Raw genomic sequence first — 18,580 nt, forward strand, 5'->3', positions numbered from 1 at the left:
GGGGGGATTTAATAGCAGCTTTCAACTCCCTGAAGGGTGCTTCTAAAGAGGATGGAGCTAAACTGTTCTCAGTGGTGGCAGATGACAGAACAAGGAGCAATGGTCTCAAGTTGCAGCACGGGAACTTCAGGTTAGATATTAGGAAAAACCTTCTCACTAGGAGAGTAATAAAGCACTGGAACAGGTTACCCAGGGAGGTGGTGGAATCTCCGTCCTTGGAGGTTTTTAAGGCCTGGTTAGACAAAGCCTTGTCTGGAATGATATAGTTGGAGATGGTCCTACCTTGAGCAGGGGGTTGGACTAAGGTGACCTCCTGAGGTCCCTTCCAACCCTAATCTCCTATATTTCTATAATTCTCTTACCCCTTGATACATATTTACTGAAACTGCAAGGATGTATGTATTTAGTTTTTTTTATATAGCAATGTAGGGTTACAATATCTCCTTCTCCAGATAGATTGTTTTACTGTTTCTTTGTGAAGTGAGGGGTGATTGAGTCAGCAAGCTAGACAAAATTAGATTTTCTATATTTTATTCATAAAAACAGATTTGCAACAATTTATTAAAAATTGATCTCATGCAGTATAAGGTTATACAAGAAATTCCTCATTTACATTTTATTCTGGCAGTTCCAGTCTAGTTTAAAGCATTTGTGCACTAACATCATTGGAAAATGCCATTGGGGCACAGCCTCTTCATAAATTTATAGTACATTTTTGCTGCAGTATAAAAGAACAGAAACATTAAATAGCTATATTCATTTTGTGGGTCTTGTTATTTGCAGGAAATTAAAAAAAAAGTGTAATGGGAGAAACTACAGGATCATTGAGACAAAGAATGTACTGCATGTTTTAAACCTAATAAACGGCACACAGTCAGTATTCACGAAGAGTTACAGACACACACACACTCACCTCCAACAGTCCAATACTTTTGATTTTTTTTCCTGCTATGTTGGAATAATATTTCTACAGAGATGTTTGTGTATACATTATATACAATATTGTCCTTTTCTCTTTTAAAAATTAACATTCCGTTTAAAATAATCCAGGCCCTGATGAAATTAATAAAGCAAGAGAATACTGTCAACGCACATTGAGTGACAACGTCAATGTTTAGTGCTTAAACAGAATAATGAGTTCTATTTTACCTGTGTTATACTTACATGTTTTTGTTCTACAAGCTACAGGTACCTCCATAACCCCTCTCTTACGCCATGTGCCAAGCAAAATACTTTGTGATGCTCCTGTTTGTAAGCTATTGATGTATCATATTTTAGATTGTTTTGGTCTATTCTGAGACTTTGAAGAGAGATTTATGCCAGTTGTAATTCAGTCCCTCAACTGAAGAGCCTTCCGCATTATGCAGGTACTGGAAGATGCTCATTAGTCACTTCTACTCTAGAAATGCTTATGGAAAATTCATTTTGGAGGGGTTGAGGTGTGCAGGAATCAGTTAAAAAGGATTAAGCACTTCTGTTTATTTTTATCTGGACAATATTTTAATGTGGCTTAGGACAATCACTGATCATGGCAGTGATATCACATTGCCAATGCACTGGAGAATCGGCTGGGATCATACCTCACTAATATTTGAGGGAAAGATCTGATTCAGGTAGGAGAACTTGCCACTAATTTTAATGGCAATCTGTCATTTCCTGGGAAGAGCGCCAAGGTATGATCCCAGATATGGAAAACCATCAGTTTATATCAGTAGAGAGGTTAAAACAAGTGCTTTTTCACATTTTTTTTTAGATATTAGAACAAAATATTCTATGGGTAAACTTGATTTATACCAGCTACAACTGTCACACACGCAGGTACGAAGCAAAGGTAGTGTATATACTGTCTGTGCACTGTAGAATTGGCCTGTGCCCTAAACCCTCCCCCCACCCACTCAACTGTATTGTATTTATGTGTGGCAGAATTCAAACAAACTGTGAAAAACAACCCATCCTTTGACATTAAGTCCTTACTGCCCATCTGTCCTCACCTTCTTGGGTTATCAGCCTTGGGAGTTTTCCAGCCAGTTCCATGCTTTGCAGTTGGATGTGTTTATTTAGAAATAGATGCAAAAACTCTGTCAAAATGAAATCCCAGATGGTCAGCACTGGAGCCTGGCAATTGCCATATCTTATCCCTGGAGAACTGTAAAGAGCTCTGACTCAGAACAGCAGCTCTTTACCTGGTAACAACTCCAAGCTGTTGCTGCGGGCTCTGCTTCTGCCCCCATACAGCTTTTAGTTATAGGGCTCCTGCTGTTAGCAATGCAGAGTCTGAATGACACTTGAGGAACCATTTCTCCAAATCCCCCTTTCTCACATAATACCATCCCTGAAATGAACACAAGCAAGACTAACCGGTGCAAAATGCTTCCAACAATTTAACACGACTCTTGTAAAATGAAGTGTATCTATTTCAATAAATAGGTTATAGCTCTACCATTTTATTTTTCTGACATGGATACAGTGTAAAGTTCCACGTGTTCAGCAGCCGTGTAAAGCTCAGTGACATCTGAGTGGGGGAGGTTCTTATTTTTTTGCAAGATTCATATTTCCCAGCCTCATCTTGCTAGTAGAAATTTGGGAAGAAATATTTTCACTTACTTCTTTGTGAAGAAATAAAAACTCCATGAATAAGGCTACAGATCAAACTCTGGATATTTCTCTTTCTTGCCTTTCCACATGAGTTACAGTGATACTCCCAGGACGACTGCCTTAGCAGTAGTTCCTCAGTGGTTAAGAGCCAGTAGTATGTTTATAGCCAAGTTCAATATCAGACATTCAGTCCAGTCATTGAGTACTTAAAAGCAGTTCTGGAAGCACTGATCTCCCATTTCTACAGGCCAGAAACCATCACTCGAAAAGATGGTGGCACATGTCTGTGCCGAGGACTGGCACTGGGGCTTACACATGGACTGGCACAGCTAGCATCAACTCCTCCTATGGATGGCAAATAGGCATGGTGAAGAATGGGCAACTGTAAAGACAGCCGGCGCTGTATGCTGTCAAGAAGAGAAAGGAGAGATTAGAAGAAGAGAAAGACGTAGCGTGTCAAATGCTTAATGCTTCTTCTGTAAGGCTGTTTTCTTTCCCTTCTGCTATTACAGGGTTAATGTCAATTAAATTACATTTGCTGCCCTTGAGATATACTGTGGCACCTTCTCTTTTGGAAGGGTTTTTGACCAACTGGACAAGGTGGGAGACTCTAGCAAGTTGCTCCAAGCATTCTGCAGCCTCCTGGAATTCTCAGTTACTTTGAAATGAAACGTTAGGCAATGACATGTCCATAGGTAATACGGGCATCCTAGTCAAGAGAGCGCATTCAGAGAATAATCCTTAACCGTGCTGCACAACAGATAAAGAGAAACTGAATGTGTAAGTTCCAATCTATGTGTAAGTTTAGCTCAAAGGCATTCAAATGAAAAATGTCGGGTTTTTTGCAATAGGTAATGCAAGTACTGCATTGAAGAAGGGAACCCATGGAACAATTCGCTGTCTCTCCCTGGAAGCTTCTATCTGTGTGGGTTGGGTACAGCCCAGTGAGATGCTAAGTGCCACGGTGAAGTTGATGGGAACTGCGGGTATTTAACACTCCTGGAAAAATAAAGCCCAGTGTCCCTAAATATCGAGGAGAAACTTAACTTCAGGCATGTAAGTGGACAGGCCTTTGCAGATTTCTTTTAAATATTTGGTGCAATACAACTCAACACTGTTTATCATGCAACTGATGGCAATATAGCTCCTGGATTAGATTAAAGCAATTTAGTTTTATTTTGCTATTTTGTCCCATTTTTTGTTGTACCAATTGAATTATATTGCGTTCCCAAGGAGTATAGAGGTGGCAAGTTTGCTGTTTCCATGTACTGAATCCTTATTAGCCTGTTGCTGCACATTTTAATTCTGTTTATGGTACCAGGGTCAAACACAGAATTGCCAATGCTTATTTTCCCACCAGTGAAACTGCTTACTTGGTTTGACTATTATAGGCTCTTCATCAAAGAGCTGTTTGAAGCTATTCCAAGAGAATCTAGTTGCATAATGGTGTGAATGGGATTTTTCACCCATTTAAATGTCAGCTATACCACAAACAAAGCGTGTTTAATTGAGTCTTTCAATGCTGGCTGCAGTGGGTGGTAATTTTGTTTTAACCGGACTTAAAATTTACTTTACATTGAAAACTTTCCGGAGGTGGGAAGTAGCCTTCTGCAGGAAGATTAGATACAACAAACAGTTCATGAAAAGCCTCTGTGAAAGACCAAAGAAGATGAGAGTTAAACTCCAGTTTGCCACTCTGTATGAAATGTTATTCAATGTGCAGTGCTTTTTCCTGATCTACATTTTGAACCCAGTGCCTTTCATGCTGATTGCGTATGAGATCCTCAAGTTGGCTATGCAAAAATTAATAAGCCAAAAGTAATGGAAACTTCTGAAAATGTGTGGTTAACTAGGTGCTAGTGTCAGAGAATTTAATACTGGTGGTCAATTGCAGACTCCTGTAATTCTGCTCCACGCGACTGTGGTCAAAGGATGTCCATCTACAGAGCAGCAATGGGTCAGGACAACAAATTAATTCCTTCAGGATCTCATTAATAAATGAAATTCTAGCAATAGCATAGGTCTAATACTAGATGCAGATGGAAAAAATTGCCAATCAAGGTGAAAAAGTGACTAATCATAGTCTACAATACATGTGTGGATCTATGACATGGTGAAGCATTGCTTAGTCAGGGGCTGGCTTAGGTTCTGTGATTTTCTTTTGCAATGAACTTGTTCCCTGCTTGTTGATAAATTAGTTGCCCAGTTGGCACAATAGAACCTGGCCCCTTGAGTCTCCACTGTCATGAACCTTGTAGAACCATCTACATCTGGGTAAGGGTAGGATGCTATGATTTTGATTTGGCACCACTATTTCAGTTCTTTCCACAGAGCTAGATGATATTACAAAGTAAAAGCAGTAGCGATACAAGACTTTTATGGAATCTTAATCTTTCCCAGGTCTATCATTAGCCTAGAGGAAATTTACTGGATTCATCAAGGGTTATTTCTTTTGTGTTTAATATGCATTAAGATAGTTGGATTTTTTGAGCATCTGGACATCTTTTAATAATGTCTGTCACAATATAATAGTGCCGTAAGATTCTAATAACATATTAAACTATGCATATGATGGTATGTCTTAAAAATGAGACTGAAATGCAAAGAGGTCTAATAATCATACATTAAACTAGTCCACCCTGGTTTCATCTGCTTGTACATGGATACTCTGTCCTTGAAGGATGCCTTTTTGTAAATTAACCAAGTATTTCAGTTGATCCCATTGCCTGACCAGATTCTGAATTCTGCAGTTTAGATCCCTGTAGATGTTCCCGCATCAGGACAATAATGGTATGTTTCTGCCACTCGATTATACAGCTTGTATTACATCAAAGAAAGGAGGTGTTCTTGACACAGGAACTGTTGCCTCAGCTGCTCCCCCAGATTTTTAGAGCGGTCTCTGGCTAGGTAACATAAAAACCATCCTAGACGAGCTCCAATTTGTCAGGGGACACAACTGACATAGGATCAGAAGAGTGCAGAAGTGACTTATCCACAACGAGAGCTCTCATGACGTGTGTGTGCAGGGATAAGTCCTGGCGCTCACTTCCTCCCCATATACTGCTGCAGGTGACCTAACTGTATGCTTTCTTCTTTCCATTTGTCTTGTGTACCTGCTGCAGGACCAGACACAGCCTGACCACCAAATCTCGCCAGTAATTTTGTGTCTCCCTTATTGAACCTTTTGGATGACAGAAGTTGGGTGAGTTTGGTTAGACTTAGTGTGTACCAAGCAACACCTGTCATAACAGAAGGGGGTAAAAATGTCTTGGTCCTACCTTTACACCCTTATTCCACACTTACCAAGTCTTGGGAACAATTGAGGGCCACCCTGAGATAGTCTAAATTGCATCAATTGATGGCAATTCTCAAGGAGTGCTTTTGATCCCAGGATCTGCCGAAGGCATAGCAATTAGGGCTGTGCGAAATTTTGCCAGCTGTTTTGTTTTGACACTGTTTTGACTCATTTTGAGCTTGAAACAGCAACATTGAAATGAAATGAAAGACTTCAAAACAGCCTTGAAATGAAACGAGCTCAGTCAAAACGTTTTGAAAGTTTTGAAACATTTTGAGTTTCAAAGCAGCCCGGCTGAGTTCCCTTCCCCAGTGCTATGATCATGCTGCCTTCCCCAGCCCAATCCTAGCACTGGGAAGGGGAACTCAGCCCGATTGAAACGTTGAAATAGCATCGAAACAGTGAAACCATTTTGATGAAATGGAACAGAACAGCGTTTTCAAATTGAAACAAAACTTGAGATGAAACACTGTTCTGTCGAAATGGATGTTGAAGCAGAATGCTGCTGTTTCGCACAGCCCTAATGGCAATCCTCATTTGTCACTGTAAAGAAACATTTGTAGCTCTATGGCAGTAGGATTTACAAGAGACCAAGGGTACTGTCCTTCCCTGAAAGCACTGTGAAGTCTGAACAAACTTAGGCCTAAATTCAGTAGCAGAGTCCCCAGACTCTGATTGACACCAGCATGGCAGCCCAGAAATTGCAGGTAACTTATCAGCAACTGCGGGTAAATTAAAAAAAAACAGCCTACCAATATGAGGTCACTTTAAATTGCATGTTAATATTTTACTCTGTCTTGACAACATCTTTTATGCTCTAGAGTTTTACATTATCAACACATGAGAGTATCGGCACTAAATATGGAGATTTTGGCAGCTGGATGGAGGAGATTTGGGAATGTTGGTACAAGGTGATTCATAGTCTGTGTGAGGATCATTGAATAAGCATATCAGCTAGCTCTTTCTAGCTAGCTGAAATGATCATCAGTGAAACAGTTACCCATTTAGACAGTTTTTACTAGGTTTCAGGGTTAGGAATGAATGCCACTGTCAAACCTATTCTTAACAACTTTGCGAAACAACTCTCTCTCTCAATTGCCTGGCACAGTGCCTAAAACAGCAAAAACACCCTAGCTTGCCTTAAGTAAAGCAGGGGGATGCAGGCACTGTTAAAATCTTCCCACTGACAGAACAGGAAGTAGCTTGGATTTCCTAATTTTTGAATGTTTGACTTTGTTATTGAAACTTTTTGGTATATAATTATCACATGAGATTACATGGCAAAACATTTAGAAAAGTGAATCATCAGTTAAAAATATCCACAGTTCTAACTGCTCTGGGTTGAACACTAACCTGTTTTCAGCAATATTCTACTTACTGTTCTGGAGAGTTGATGTCTTCTATAGGATCTTTGTTTGTTCTGGTGGGGTCTGTTGTGCTCCACTGTGCTTGTGGATTTTGATCAAGGTGATTTTTCAAAACAGCTTTCTCACCATCTGAAAGGAAGAAATGTTTAAATTGTATTTACTCTGATGACATGAAAATACTTTTTAAAAATGGTTTCCTTCACGTAATCCAAAATAATCTCATATTTCTCTGAAAGTCTTAACCAGCTTCTTTTTATTTGTGCCAGGGGACAGGAGCGCTCAAATCCTAGCATGCTACTCCACTTGGCCTCAACTCTCTGGAGGTTCCTGAGGACAGTCAAGAGCAGAGAAGAGCATTTGTCATGGATTTACTCCCAAATGGAGTTGTTTTTTGGGTTCACTGGGCACATCTACATGAGACGGTACATTGCTGTAGCGATGAGCTATAGCAACGTTGCTCACCGCTCTAGTGATGTAGTGTTGGTGGGCACTAACTGTGATGCTGCCGCTACTGTGCAGTAAGGTAAGAAACGACCTGTGCACTGCTGGGACTGTGCAGGACCGGTGGGACCTGAGCAGTCACTTAGTATTTGCTAAAGCAAGTACTAAATGACTGTGCAGTACAAACTGCACAGAGGGGCACGTGTAGATGCACCCATTGTGTAGCAAGCAAGGATATTCTCCCAAATTAGATTGACTGATGCAGTGTTTAGTTTCTATTTGTAATTTCTATTTGTAACCTACTATTTGTAGGTTCAGATTTGTCATTTTCATATCTGTATATTTGATAATATTTGATATAAATGTACTTCTGTAATTTCATGATGTAACTGGAAGACAATCAGGTGAGGATTAGCATGCACCCAAGGCACTGTCTGCCTGTAATAAGGAAATTAACTTCTCTAGTGCAAAGACATCTAAGAAAAAGGGTCCATCAAGCCAGAGGAAAGCCAGGTGTCTGAGAGAGAGTAATTTCTGGGGGATTCTGGTGACTCGTGAGCAAGTAGAATAACATTGGGAGGTGTCTAGTTTTGGAGGCTTTTTAGGCAGCGTCCAGATGAGCATGGTCATGTGGTATGTGGCACCCTAGACATGTCTATGGTGCCACATGCCACACATTCAGGTGTTTTCTGCGCTGAAAAAGAGCAGCACGGGGTTTGGGTTTTTTTGACCCCTGGATATCTAGGGTGTCAAAAAAACCTGTGGAAAATAAAGCAGAGCACCACACATGGGGACAACGCATGTTGCTCAAAACTGGAGCTGGGCCAGCTGCAGCCATGCTCCTCCTGTTGCTAGCCAGACTTCAAGTGGCAGGATCACTGCTGCTGCAGCCACAGGAGGCCCCCAGGGCCTCAGGAAAGGCTGCTGGGGCCAGCCCAGTGCTGGGCCCAGCCTACCGTCCCCCACCCGGGGTAACTTGCCACGTGCCAGAGGGCACATGGCACAGGTGTTTCTTGGGGACAACTGGAGGTGGCGCAAGGTGCACCGCTGCTAGTGGTCCGAGAGAACCAAACATCTGTGCTTGTGTGGATGCGGCTGTAGAGTCGAGCTAGGATGGAATGATGGTTTGCTGGCTCCAGGCTTTGGAGGTTCAGGGGTCTCAGCAGCAAGGGCTCACCGATTCAGCAGGAAGGCTGAGTTCTGGAAACACTGTCAGGACTCTCAAGAGGGCAAGGGTTTACTCAGATGAGAGGGTAAGAAACTTTACTTGTTTTCTTTTTCTCTTCTCAGACTTGTGGTCAGTTTTGCTCGTACAATTCTTTTCTTCTAGGTATTAAATTCTTTGTTGTTTTGTTTCCTTACTGATCGCCTGTGGAAAGAGTGATTTCTGGCAAGTGATATCACAGGCTAGCCCTTTCTACGGAAAGGGGCACTGCATCTGAAATTTCTTTCACAACCCAACAGGGAGGCCATCTGCAGCTGCAACTCTGGTATAAGGGCAAGGAAGCTGAAGCTTGTTGGAGTAAGGAGTTATCCCAGGGCAACCTTAGCCTGTTCTTTAGGCCAGATGCCAGCACAGTAAGAAGAAACTCAGGATTTGTGGCGGTCCACAGCCAAGAGGTTTGTGATAGCACTTCTTGGCTATCTGTCCCACTCTCTGCCCACATGCCCCTCCTTCCCCCCCAAGGCGGGTGGAGAGATGAGTGTGGCACTGCGGGATGATGGAAGACCAAGCAACCCCTATTGTAGGAGTCAGCAATCTTTCACTAATAGTGGGCTGAATTAACAAAGCTTGGCCCTAAGGCAGACTGGAAGCAGCATTTATACATTTGCCACTGGGTGGCAAATCTTCAGGCAAAATTTAAGGCAGGATACATAAACTTCTGTTTAGAGGGCTAGATAAAATCTCTTTGTGGGTTTAACTTCACTCCCATTGGCCTAATCAGAAGAAAAGAGCCATCAAGGCTAACAGCAGTTCATTGTCTCAGTCCCACAGAGAATAATGGGAGATGGCAGTGATTTTGAGCATGCCCTTTTAACTGAAGACTGCTTGCAACCTCAGCTGTACTACACACAAGGTGATTTTTGAAAAGGGATGACTCTTGAACAGTTCTTCAGAAGGAAAAGATTTGATGTGACAGCCTCTGTTGAAGGAGAAATTTCAGTCATGAAATATTATGACAGAAAATTACTCTTAGTTCTAAAAATTGTTCTTTAAAAACTACCTGTTGGACATGAACTATTGAATAGGATGGGTGTATGGAGAAACTGGGATACATGTATCTTTACCCTGTCAGGGGAATGTTCAAGGAAGGGTGAAGAGGATGGAGGAGAAGTTGGAGGTGTGTATGTTTATGTGGGAAATTAGGAGTCAGGAATATGGGTGGGGGTACACAGAGAAATGTGGATGGTAGGAAGACATCAGAGCTGGGGTGTTAACTCTGGCTGCTTTGTGCTGCACCAGTGATGCAAAGATGCCCTAAGTCTATCTTGTCCAACAGATGGTGTTTTGTGCTACTCCAGAGCACAGTAAGTAGCCACAACATACCACTGAATCTGACCCTAAAGGTTAAAATTAGAAAAGGAAAGTTATTAGTGTATATATATATATATTAAAATTATTAGCAGTATGACCCATAGCAACGGCTTTTTTGGTTTTATGTTTCCTGCTCATATGTGAAAAATGTAGTAATTAAAACAAAGCATACCCCTTATGAAGTTTATGGACAAAAACCTACATTAAGATGGAACTGAAGCTTGAGAACCTATCAGCAACTGAGCTGCAACGTTTCAGTGGTATTGGGATTATCTCAGAAACAGGCATTATAAACTGTGGAAAATCAGAGTTCAGATTAATCTCGAAAGAACGCAAGCCTATTCAGGTAATGGAAAGGCACAAACAATGGGCACGTCTACATGTTGCCCTATGGCAACATTGTTACTGTGCCATGCTTTAATACTTCCTTTTGGAAGTACTAAAGCATGGCACAGTAACTATCTGTATTGCACCTTATGTGCGGCACATGGTTATTTTTAGCAGCAACTTCGCCTTAGCAGCACGCTATTAGAGGGTAGTGTGCAGCTATGGTGAAGTAGCTGCTGGTCCCACGCAGACACCCATGGATGCTATGTTGCCGTAGCACATTGCTATGGTGACATAGTGTCACATGTAGACACACCCAATATGTAGGTGATTTTCATATGTGAAGATATGGATATAAGCCTGCTATGGCCCAAAAGGGCTGGAGAAAAGATTTTCAGTGCAACATACTGGACAGATAGAGAGGGAATGAGACCAGGAGAAAGTGGGTGGTTAGAGAAGAGGAGGTTGCTTTAACTGAGACAAGAAATGACTACAAAATGTGGATTTTAGTTATAGAGGAAGAGGGTGGTGGATAAATTTAGGGATGTTATAAAGGAAAACAAACCTGCAGGTTTTGGTGTGGCCTAGATGTGAGCAAAGAAGCAGGAGAGTACAGAAGCAGAGCTGACACTGATGAGGAAGTAATAAGATCTGTCCTCAAAGGGGAACTGAAGTTTGCTGTTGTGGCAGCTACTGCCATGTGGGTTCAACTTTTATTTTTTGTACACCTCTTTTTGTGCTTGTCATTTCAATAAAAAGCCTTTTGGTGTCTTCAAGCAGAGACAATTAGACAAGAACCCCTTTTATTTTGATGACTTAAAAACAGTGTTTGATGTAGGGCTGATCAAAGTTGACAATGTGACATGTTGACTTTATGACACAGACCAAAATTAAATTTGGCAAATCACAGAAATTAAGGATGGAAAACATCTATATTAATCTATTTTCTCCCCACTATAGGCAACAACTGGGACCTAGCATTTATTATCCAGTGTGTTGTCCAGTCTAGTTTTAAATTGCACAGACAATGTAGAATGCATCTATCCCCTTGGAAGCCTAGTCGAGAGCTGAATGGACATTACAAGTGGTCATGCTAGTACTGGGTGGTGCCCAGAGTAAAGGGCAGAACTGGAGAGAGCTATTAGACTTATACTGCTTCCACTTCCTTTTATTTTTCCTACCAAATTGTTAATGATCTTCCAAAGGAAAATAAAAAATGATATCAACCAAAGATATTTGGGGTTCTTCGCTTCCCTCCAGTCTATGAATTCTTTCCTCTCCCCTCTCTGCCTCCATTGTAAATCCCACTATTTTTCACCTGCTCCTGATGAATGTGGGGAGGCGGCTAGGAAGGCCAACTGCACCTTGTCGTGCATCCACAGATGCATCTCAAGCAGGTCCAAGGAGGTGATCCTCCCCCTTTATGCGGCACTGGTCAGGCCGCAGCTGGAGTACTGCGTCCAGTTCTGGGCGCCGCACTTTAAGAAGGATGTGGACAGCATCGAGAGGGTCCAGAGGAGGGCCACTCGCATGATCAAGGGACAGCAGGGTAGGTCCTATGAGGAAAGGTTGCGGGACCTGAACCTGTTCAGCCTTCAAAAGAGAAGGCTGAGGGGGGATCTTGTGGCCTGTTATAAACTGGTTTAGGGGGGATCAGCAGGCGCTGGGGGAGTCCCTGTTCCCCCGAGCGCTGCAAGGAGTGACCAGGAACAATGGTCACAAGCTGGTGGAGGGAAGGTTTAAGTTGGACATCAGGAGGTGCTACTTCACGGTCAGGGCGGCTAGGGTCTGGAACCAGCTTCCAAGTGAGGTGGTGCAGGCTCCCACCCTGGGTGCTTTTAAGAGGAGGTTGGATGACCACCTTACTGGGGTCGTTTGACCCCAGTACTCTTTCCTCCCATGGCAGGGGGTCGGACTAGATGATCTGCTCAGGTCCCTTCCGACCCTAGAAACTATGAAACTATGAAAATGTGGAATCATCTACTCCACTTGCCAGATGACAGGCAACCCCTGCTACCCCATCCACTGATTTACAGGGCTTCCTGGCCACCCCTTCTCCCAATCCTGCAAGCTCCCTTTCCTCAGTTATCAGTCCCTGACTGCAACCTCTTAGAAGCAACAAGTTGGCCAGTTCCTCTCTCCCTCTTCCCCAGATTTCCTGAAGTTGGGTCCCTGTTGCTGGTCCTGATGTGTAGGTGGCATTCTGCACTCAGACTCATGGCTGCCCTAGCTCATCCCAAGGAGACCTGAAAAGCTGGGTAATGACCTAATGCAGCTCTCCACTCCTCCCTATGCTTTCAATAGTGGAAGGGGTCTGCTGAGAGGTTGGAAGTCCACTTGCCTCTTCTTTCTTGGACTGCACTGAAGAGGCTATAATTTGCCAGAACTTACTGCCCTGACCCTGCTGTGTTTTTCCCTTGTGCTGTAGGAAAGAAGGGAGTAAAGCATCCCTGCCAGAAGGGCAGGGAAGTGTTTAAAGAAATACAATCAGAGGGGTGGCTTTGCACCAGTAGTCACACAATGCCACCTGTCACTGAGTGACCCTCCATATTATCTTTCCTGGATGTTCTGTACTCACCTAGTGTCCTAAAAGAATCCTCTCCCTCCTTGAACTTACAAGTAAGTTTTTAAATTTCAGGGATCACGTTTTCTAGCTTTACCCTCCCCCAGTTTTGAGAACTAGACATGTATTTTTGTGCTTGTGGAAAACCTCAGACTCTTATTTAATTGCATGTTTCCAAGATTGGGGCCTGTAAGAAAAACTCCAACTAACAGAATCTCACAATAAAGTTAGCAGAGTTAGTGACATTGCCTACAGATGAAGCTTAACGCATCTGACATTTTGTGAGCAGAAGGGAAAGATAGGATTGAGATAATGAGGACATTTTTTCCGTTTTCTACTACAGATAGGTACAGCACAAACAACAGCATTACACTACTAGCAAGTGGACAAATACAGCAGCTATTGTTCAAATGTTCGTTGTATGTTATACTTTGCAAACAAACTTATGTGCACAAAGACATGAAAAGGAAATAATGTAATTGCGCTTGTAAACTTTCAAGTTTCCAGTTGCCTCTACAGCTCATCGTTGGCTTGAACATCTTTTTCTGCCTTCTTTTTCCTTTGTTCATTAAGTGCACTACTTAAAACTGCCCTTCTGCGCACCCTTGAGGTACTGTTTGTTACTTCAGGATGTTAAGCCTAGTTTAACAGAAAAGATTACATTGGAATGCTCTACCTCTCTCTAAAATTGAATTTTCATTAGCTGAAGGCAATTTCTAAAGCGCTCTCAGACCTCATGCAGGTATTTAGAAGTCCGGATAAGCGATGCTTAAGCATCGTCTATTCAAAAAGCCATGGAGAGAAACACAAGTAGATATCGAGCACCTTGCATGGTACAGAATTGATTAGTTCATTAAAAACAAAATACAGTGCCCTTCTGTCACTGAATGCCAGAAAGCTTTGGCAAAGGACCTTTACTTGTCTCTGGTAGAAGTAAATTCCAGTCACAAAGCTCATAAGTGTAAAGGCTCCTCTCCACTTAACACTGGTAAAAAAATCTTAAAGAAACACAAGTCATTTCTATATCTAAGTTTAAATCTCATTGTGATTTGTACTGTTGTAGTCCTATTGATTTCCTTTATTGCTATGGTTAAGTAGAAGCATCATCCTGCTGGTATACTGCTTCCTGGAAGTATTTCTGTTAACTTCATGTCTTCCAATATCAGCATTACTTCTATTCTACTGGAACACATATGTTACGTTCCCCTATGAAATAACTGTAAGTTTAGTACCTCATTAAGAAAATTGGCAAGTTAAAATTCATGTGGTTACAAAAGTCAGAAAACCTTGCTAAGTTACTAAAGGAAATTTTTGCAGATTAAGGAATTTTTAGAGTCTACATTAATTTTCCCCATTTATGATGTTTATTTAACTTGAACAGTCCATTTCTGTTTTTGTGAGTAGTTTCTTGTCAGTTCCACATCTGGTTTCTGAATAGCAGCAGATGACAATGTGTAGGTTGGAAATACTACATCTTTTTAAAAAGAAACCATCTCCCTTGAAATGGCAAGAATAATTCCAATGATCACATACTTCACTGATATAAAGCGGCCAAGCTCCACTAAATTCAGTTTGCATCAGTTGATGGTCTGCCTCAAGGCTGCTAATGATGTTAAACTTGGGAAAAAAAGAATGTATTAAGCAAAATCTAGGCAAGACTTGCTTTCGGTCACACAACTGTAAATCTGGAAAAAAAAAATTCATGTCCAGAAAGATAATCTGAAAAATATAATCCCGATATAGATCAGTGTAAATAAGAGCAGAAAAGGAACATCCTATATCTAGCTTGAAACTGACTTGACAGCTGTTATGATTAGGAATTTTGGAGTTGTGGTGTACGAGCTGTGCACATCCAGAGGTCCCGGTCAGCTCAGAAGTCACTTGCTAAACTCTGTACAAATATACAATAAAATATACTTCTTTTTTGAGGGAGTATTCCTTTAAAGCCCTGTACATTTAATTTTCCAAAAGCTTTTCCTTTGAATCTATGGTTTCAGTTTAGATGTCTTTATCAAAGTAACTTTACTAAGGTAACGTTTTTCTGTCCCATCACAGATGAATGTCTCTTTTTTTCCCCTTGCATTTACTAGCAGCCTGCTTTTGAAGTTTATTTTTCTTTGAGCTACTTGTACAAGAACAACACTGTAACCCTGGAAAACACTGGAGATTGGTGACAGCTGACAGCCGGCAGGCAGGCCTGATACACAAAAGCATGTTCTGAGCCCATTTGCAACTATGAGTACAGCTTACTGTTGCAGGCTCAAAACAAGATATTTCAAACCTTCCCTGAACAAACTATAGCGTTAGCAAAAGAGAATTTGCTAACACAACTAGGAAAAGTCAGAAGCCTCTTAAAGTGGAGGGAAGGGGGAGGCTTTCTAGCGGCTTTTTAATTTTTTGTATGGCCCACATGGCAGCTGTTATTCATTGGTTCATCTAACAAGCTCCTCTAAAAACTTACTGGGAGGCCTCAAAATAAATCAAGACATTCTGTTGCCGAATATATTTTGAGTTTGGATTTCAATCAAAACTCCCAATATCCACAAATCATTTATCTACTTAAAAGCCAAATGCAAGTGTTTGATTATACCTGCATATTTAAAATGGCAAGTCAGCCAATGCAACATTCTTACAGTAATCAAAATTAACAAACATGTCAAATCTTTTATATACCCATGGAAGTATGTATATATTTGTGTATATTTAGCTAGGTTGATGTATATATAGTTATCTTTCCTTTCTGTTTTTCTTGCAGTACCAAGGACAGCATTCTGTTCCTTCCTGTTCATCTAAGTGGCCATCTTTTTCATTGTCTACACAGCGTTTTCAGCACTCCAATCACCAGGCCACAAGTCTGGCATTTCCCATACTCTGGTGCTCTTTTGAGCTGAGCCCCTAATACCATCATTGTAAAAAATGGATGGAGGTCTTCTTTGTCTCAGATCTCAGGAAAAAGGAGAGGCTAATACCTGATCTGTGGTGTGGCGGGTGAGTCCTCTAAGGCAGGGCAGTCCAGCAGGCAGCCTGCAAGGGGCTAACACAGGGGTAGGCAAAATGTGGCCCGCGGGCTGGATGCGGCCCTCCAGGCCATTCTATCCAGCCCACGGGGCCCCTAAAATATGTAGCAAATTAACATTTATCTGCCCTTGGCTGCCTGTCATGCAGCCCTTGATGGCTTGCCAAAACTTAGTAAGTGGCCCTCTGCCCAAAATAATTGCCCACCCCTGGTCTAACATGTGGCGTTAGCAGGCTCTTGCCCAGTTGCCGCTTCCCTCATTGCTTTTGATGCAGGTGGGGTTACTGAGCTCTCCCTCCCTCCCTGGTTCTTGCTTCTTGCCCCTGCTCCTGGAAGTGGGGCGCGGTAGTGAGAGGGAACCAGAATGCCCATGTTGTGTGGGGCAGGGGAGGGGGCTGGACCTCTCGGATCATGTGCATGCAGCCCCCTTGTCTGTGGCTGAGAGCGTGCAACTTCCTGACTGCCAAAACAGCCCTGGTAGGCTACTAGTCAAAAGGTAGGCACCATACTGGCCTTTTAACAGAATGAAATGCATGCATCCTCATGTTCTCAAACATCAGGTGGGCACAGACTATTGCTGTATCCAAGATGGGATCTAGGCAAATTTTTGGTGCCTTCCAGCACTAATATGAATTCCTATGACAGGAATTAAGGCACAGGCATGGTCAATACCTTAAATTCAGCCTAGAGCTGGTCTCTCCAGTTGCAGGTAACAGCTGAGAAATGCAGCCATCTCCCATTAATGCTAGGAAAAGCTTTATATCAAGCCACAACATTTCATAGTCTCTTGGTCTAGGGGCCCAAAACAACTTCACAGATATTTATTTCCTTGCCTCGGCAGAAAAAAATGGAGGGTCCAGCTATAGTTACATTCATTCTTCGGGGCACAAGCGTCTTTACCTGCTCTGAAATAATAACAGATCATGGCAATAGCACAGTATGGTGTTCTGAACACCCCAGAGGAGAAGCATAGCAGGGTAACTGTGCCTGGGACAGCCAGTCACCGCTACACCAGTGGCTATTTTTGCACACCCCCAACCCCAAAGGTAAAGGTGGTGCTTGGGGGCTGCTGCCCTGGTCGTGCCCCTCAACTACACTGCTCACCAGAATAAGAAAACTTTCCAGTGAGACACACCCGTGTCTCAGCTACAAAACGCTTACAGCTACTGAGTCCAGCAACTTTAGTGACAAAGAGTTTTTGAAGGTTTTTCATTATCTAAACTTGAAAATGGTTTGGGAACAGAAAATGGGTTTTTTACTTGACTTGCTTTTATCCTGGCCAATCAATTTACTAATTTCAAACAAAGAACCATCTGTGATACAAGAAGGGTTTTTGGGAGGGGAAGAAGATTACAACAAAAAGAAGTGACCAGTAACTTTACACCAAATTCACTGTTGAGAGGGATTTCGTGTATTTCATACACTATTAATCTGCAAGAAAGACTATATATATTCTTTCTTTATATATATGAAGAAAACACCACACCAGAAAGAAACAGTGCACTGCTTTTACTTTGCTTTTACTTGAATAGATTGGAAAACTGCATTTCATTGTAGAAAAGCGTGAAATGATTTAGGCTAAGGACAAAGACATGAAAATGGAGCATGTCCGTATTATATGCATGGTGCATAACAGAGTCTGATGTTTAAAACTTAAGTCCTTTCAGCATATAGTCAGCAAGTAAAATGAATGCAAGTAAAGAACTTGGAAACAGAAGCAATTATTTTTATAAAATATTAGGAATAAAGTCAGACTCTCATGTAGGACATTGTGTCAGAGGCATCAAACATACCCCAGGCTACATCTGGCCCAAATTACAACAGATACATAGGGGAAGGGAAATGTTTAAACCTCATGGCAGAAGAAAAATAGAGTTAGAATAATTTCTCTGAGCCTACAAAGAGAAGAAATTGTGGTTCAGAGGTACAAAGTCTCTTGTACCTTATTCATTTGATTGGAGCAGCATATATAACTTAACCACATGGATTAGCAACTAGGGTTAGAGTCAATGAAGTGAATACAGAGGGGAAACTGGGAAGGTGGAAAGAAAGAGGAGAAGGAGGGTGGCAAGAGAAGAAAAGGGCAGTCTGTGTGAAGCAGCTAGTATTTGCTTTGGATTTGTATTCGGCTGATTCCGGGGACAATGATTCGATCCAGTGATTTGAATCGCTGTCCCAAATCTATTCAGCTGAATCTGATTTGGAGATTCAGCCACTGCTGAATTGGCTGAATCTCCAAATCAAACAGGTCCCATCCCCTGCCCGCTCTCCCAGCCTCATCAATGGCTGCCTGCCTGGCCCCAGCCCCTGGCTTTTTAAAAGAAAAGCCCAGCACTCACCAGCTGCTGCCAGGCAGGGGGGTGATCCCTGCTGCCCCGCACTGCCCCACACTGTGTGGGGGGCTCTGCCATGAGCCTCCATCCCCTGCCCACCCTCCCAG

At 42.2% G+C, this 18,580-nt stretch overlaps 1 protein-coding gene across 1 annotated transcript in view; it reads right to left on the bottom strand.

Annotated features, from left to right (window-relative positions):
* Positions 1-514: 514 nt before the first annotated feature.
* GABBR2 (gamma-aminobutyric acid type B receptor subunit 2) overlaps positions 515-18,580 on the bottom strand; it is a 1,245,145-nt gene continuing 1,227,079 nt past the window's right edge. The window contains exons 18-19 of the mRNA XM_019509192.1: positions 7,269-7,386; positions 515-3,002 (exon numbers count right to left, since the gene is read on the bottom strand). Of these exons, the coding sequence (XP_019364737.1) occupies positions 2,837-3,002; positions 7,269-7,386 (284 nt within the window). The 3' untranslated portion in view covers positions 515-2,836. The remainder of the gene's footprint in view (positions 3,003-7,268; positions 7,387-18,580) is intronic.

The sequence above is a fragment of the Gavialis gangeticus genome, unplaced genomic scaffold, assembly GCF_001723915.1.
Source record: "Gavialis gangeticus isolate Ggan-Ray unplaced genomic scaffold, GavGan_comp1, whole genome shotgun sequence".
Taxonomy (NCBI): domain Eukaryota; kingdom Metazoa; phylum Chordata; order Crocodylia; family Gavialidae; genus Gavialis; species Gavialis gangeticus.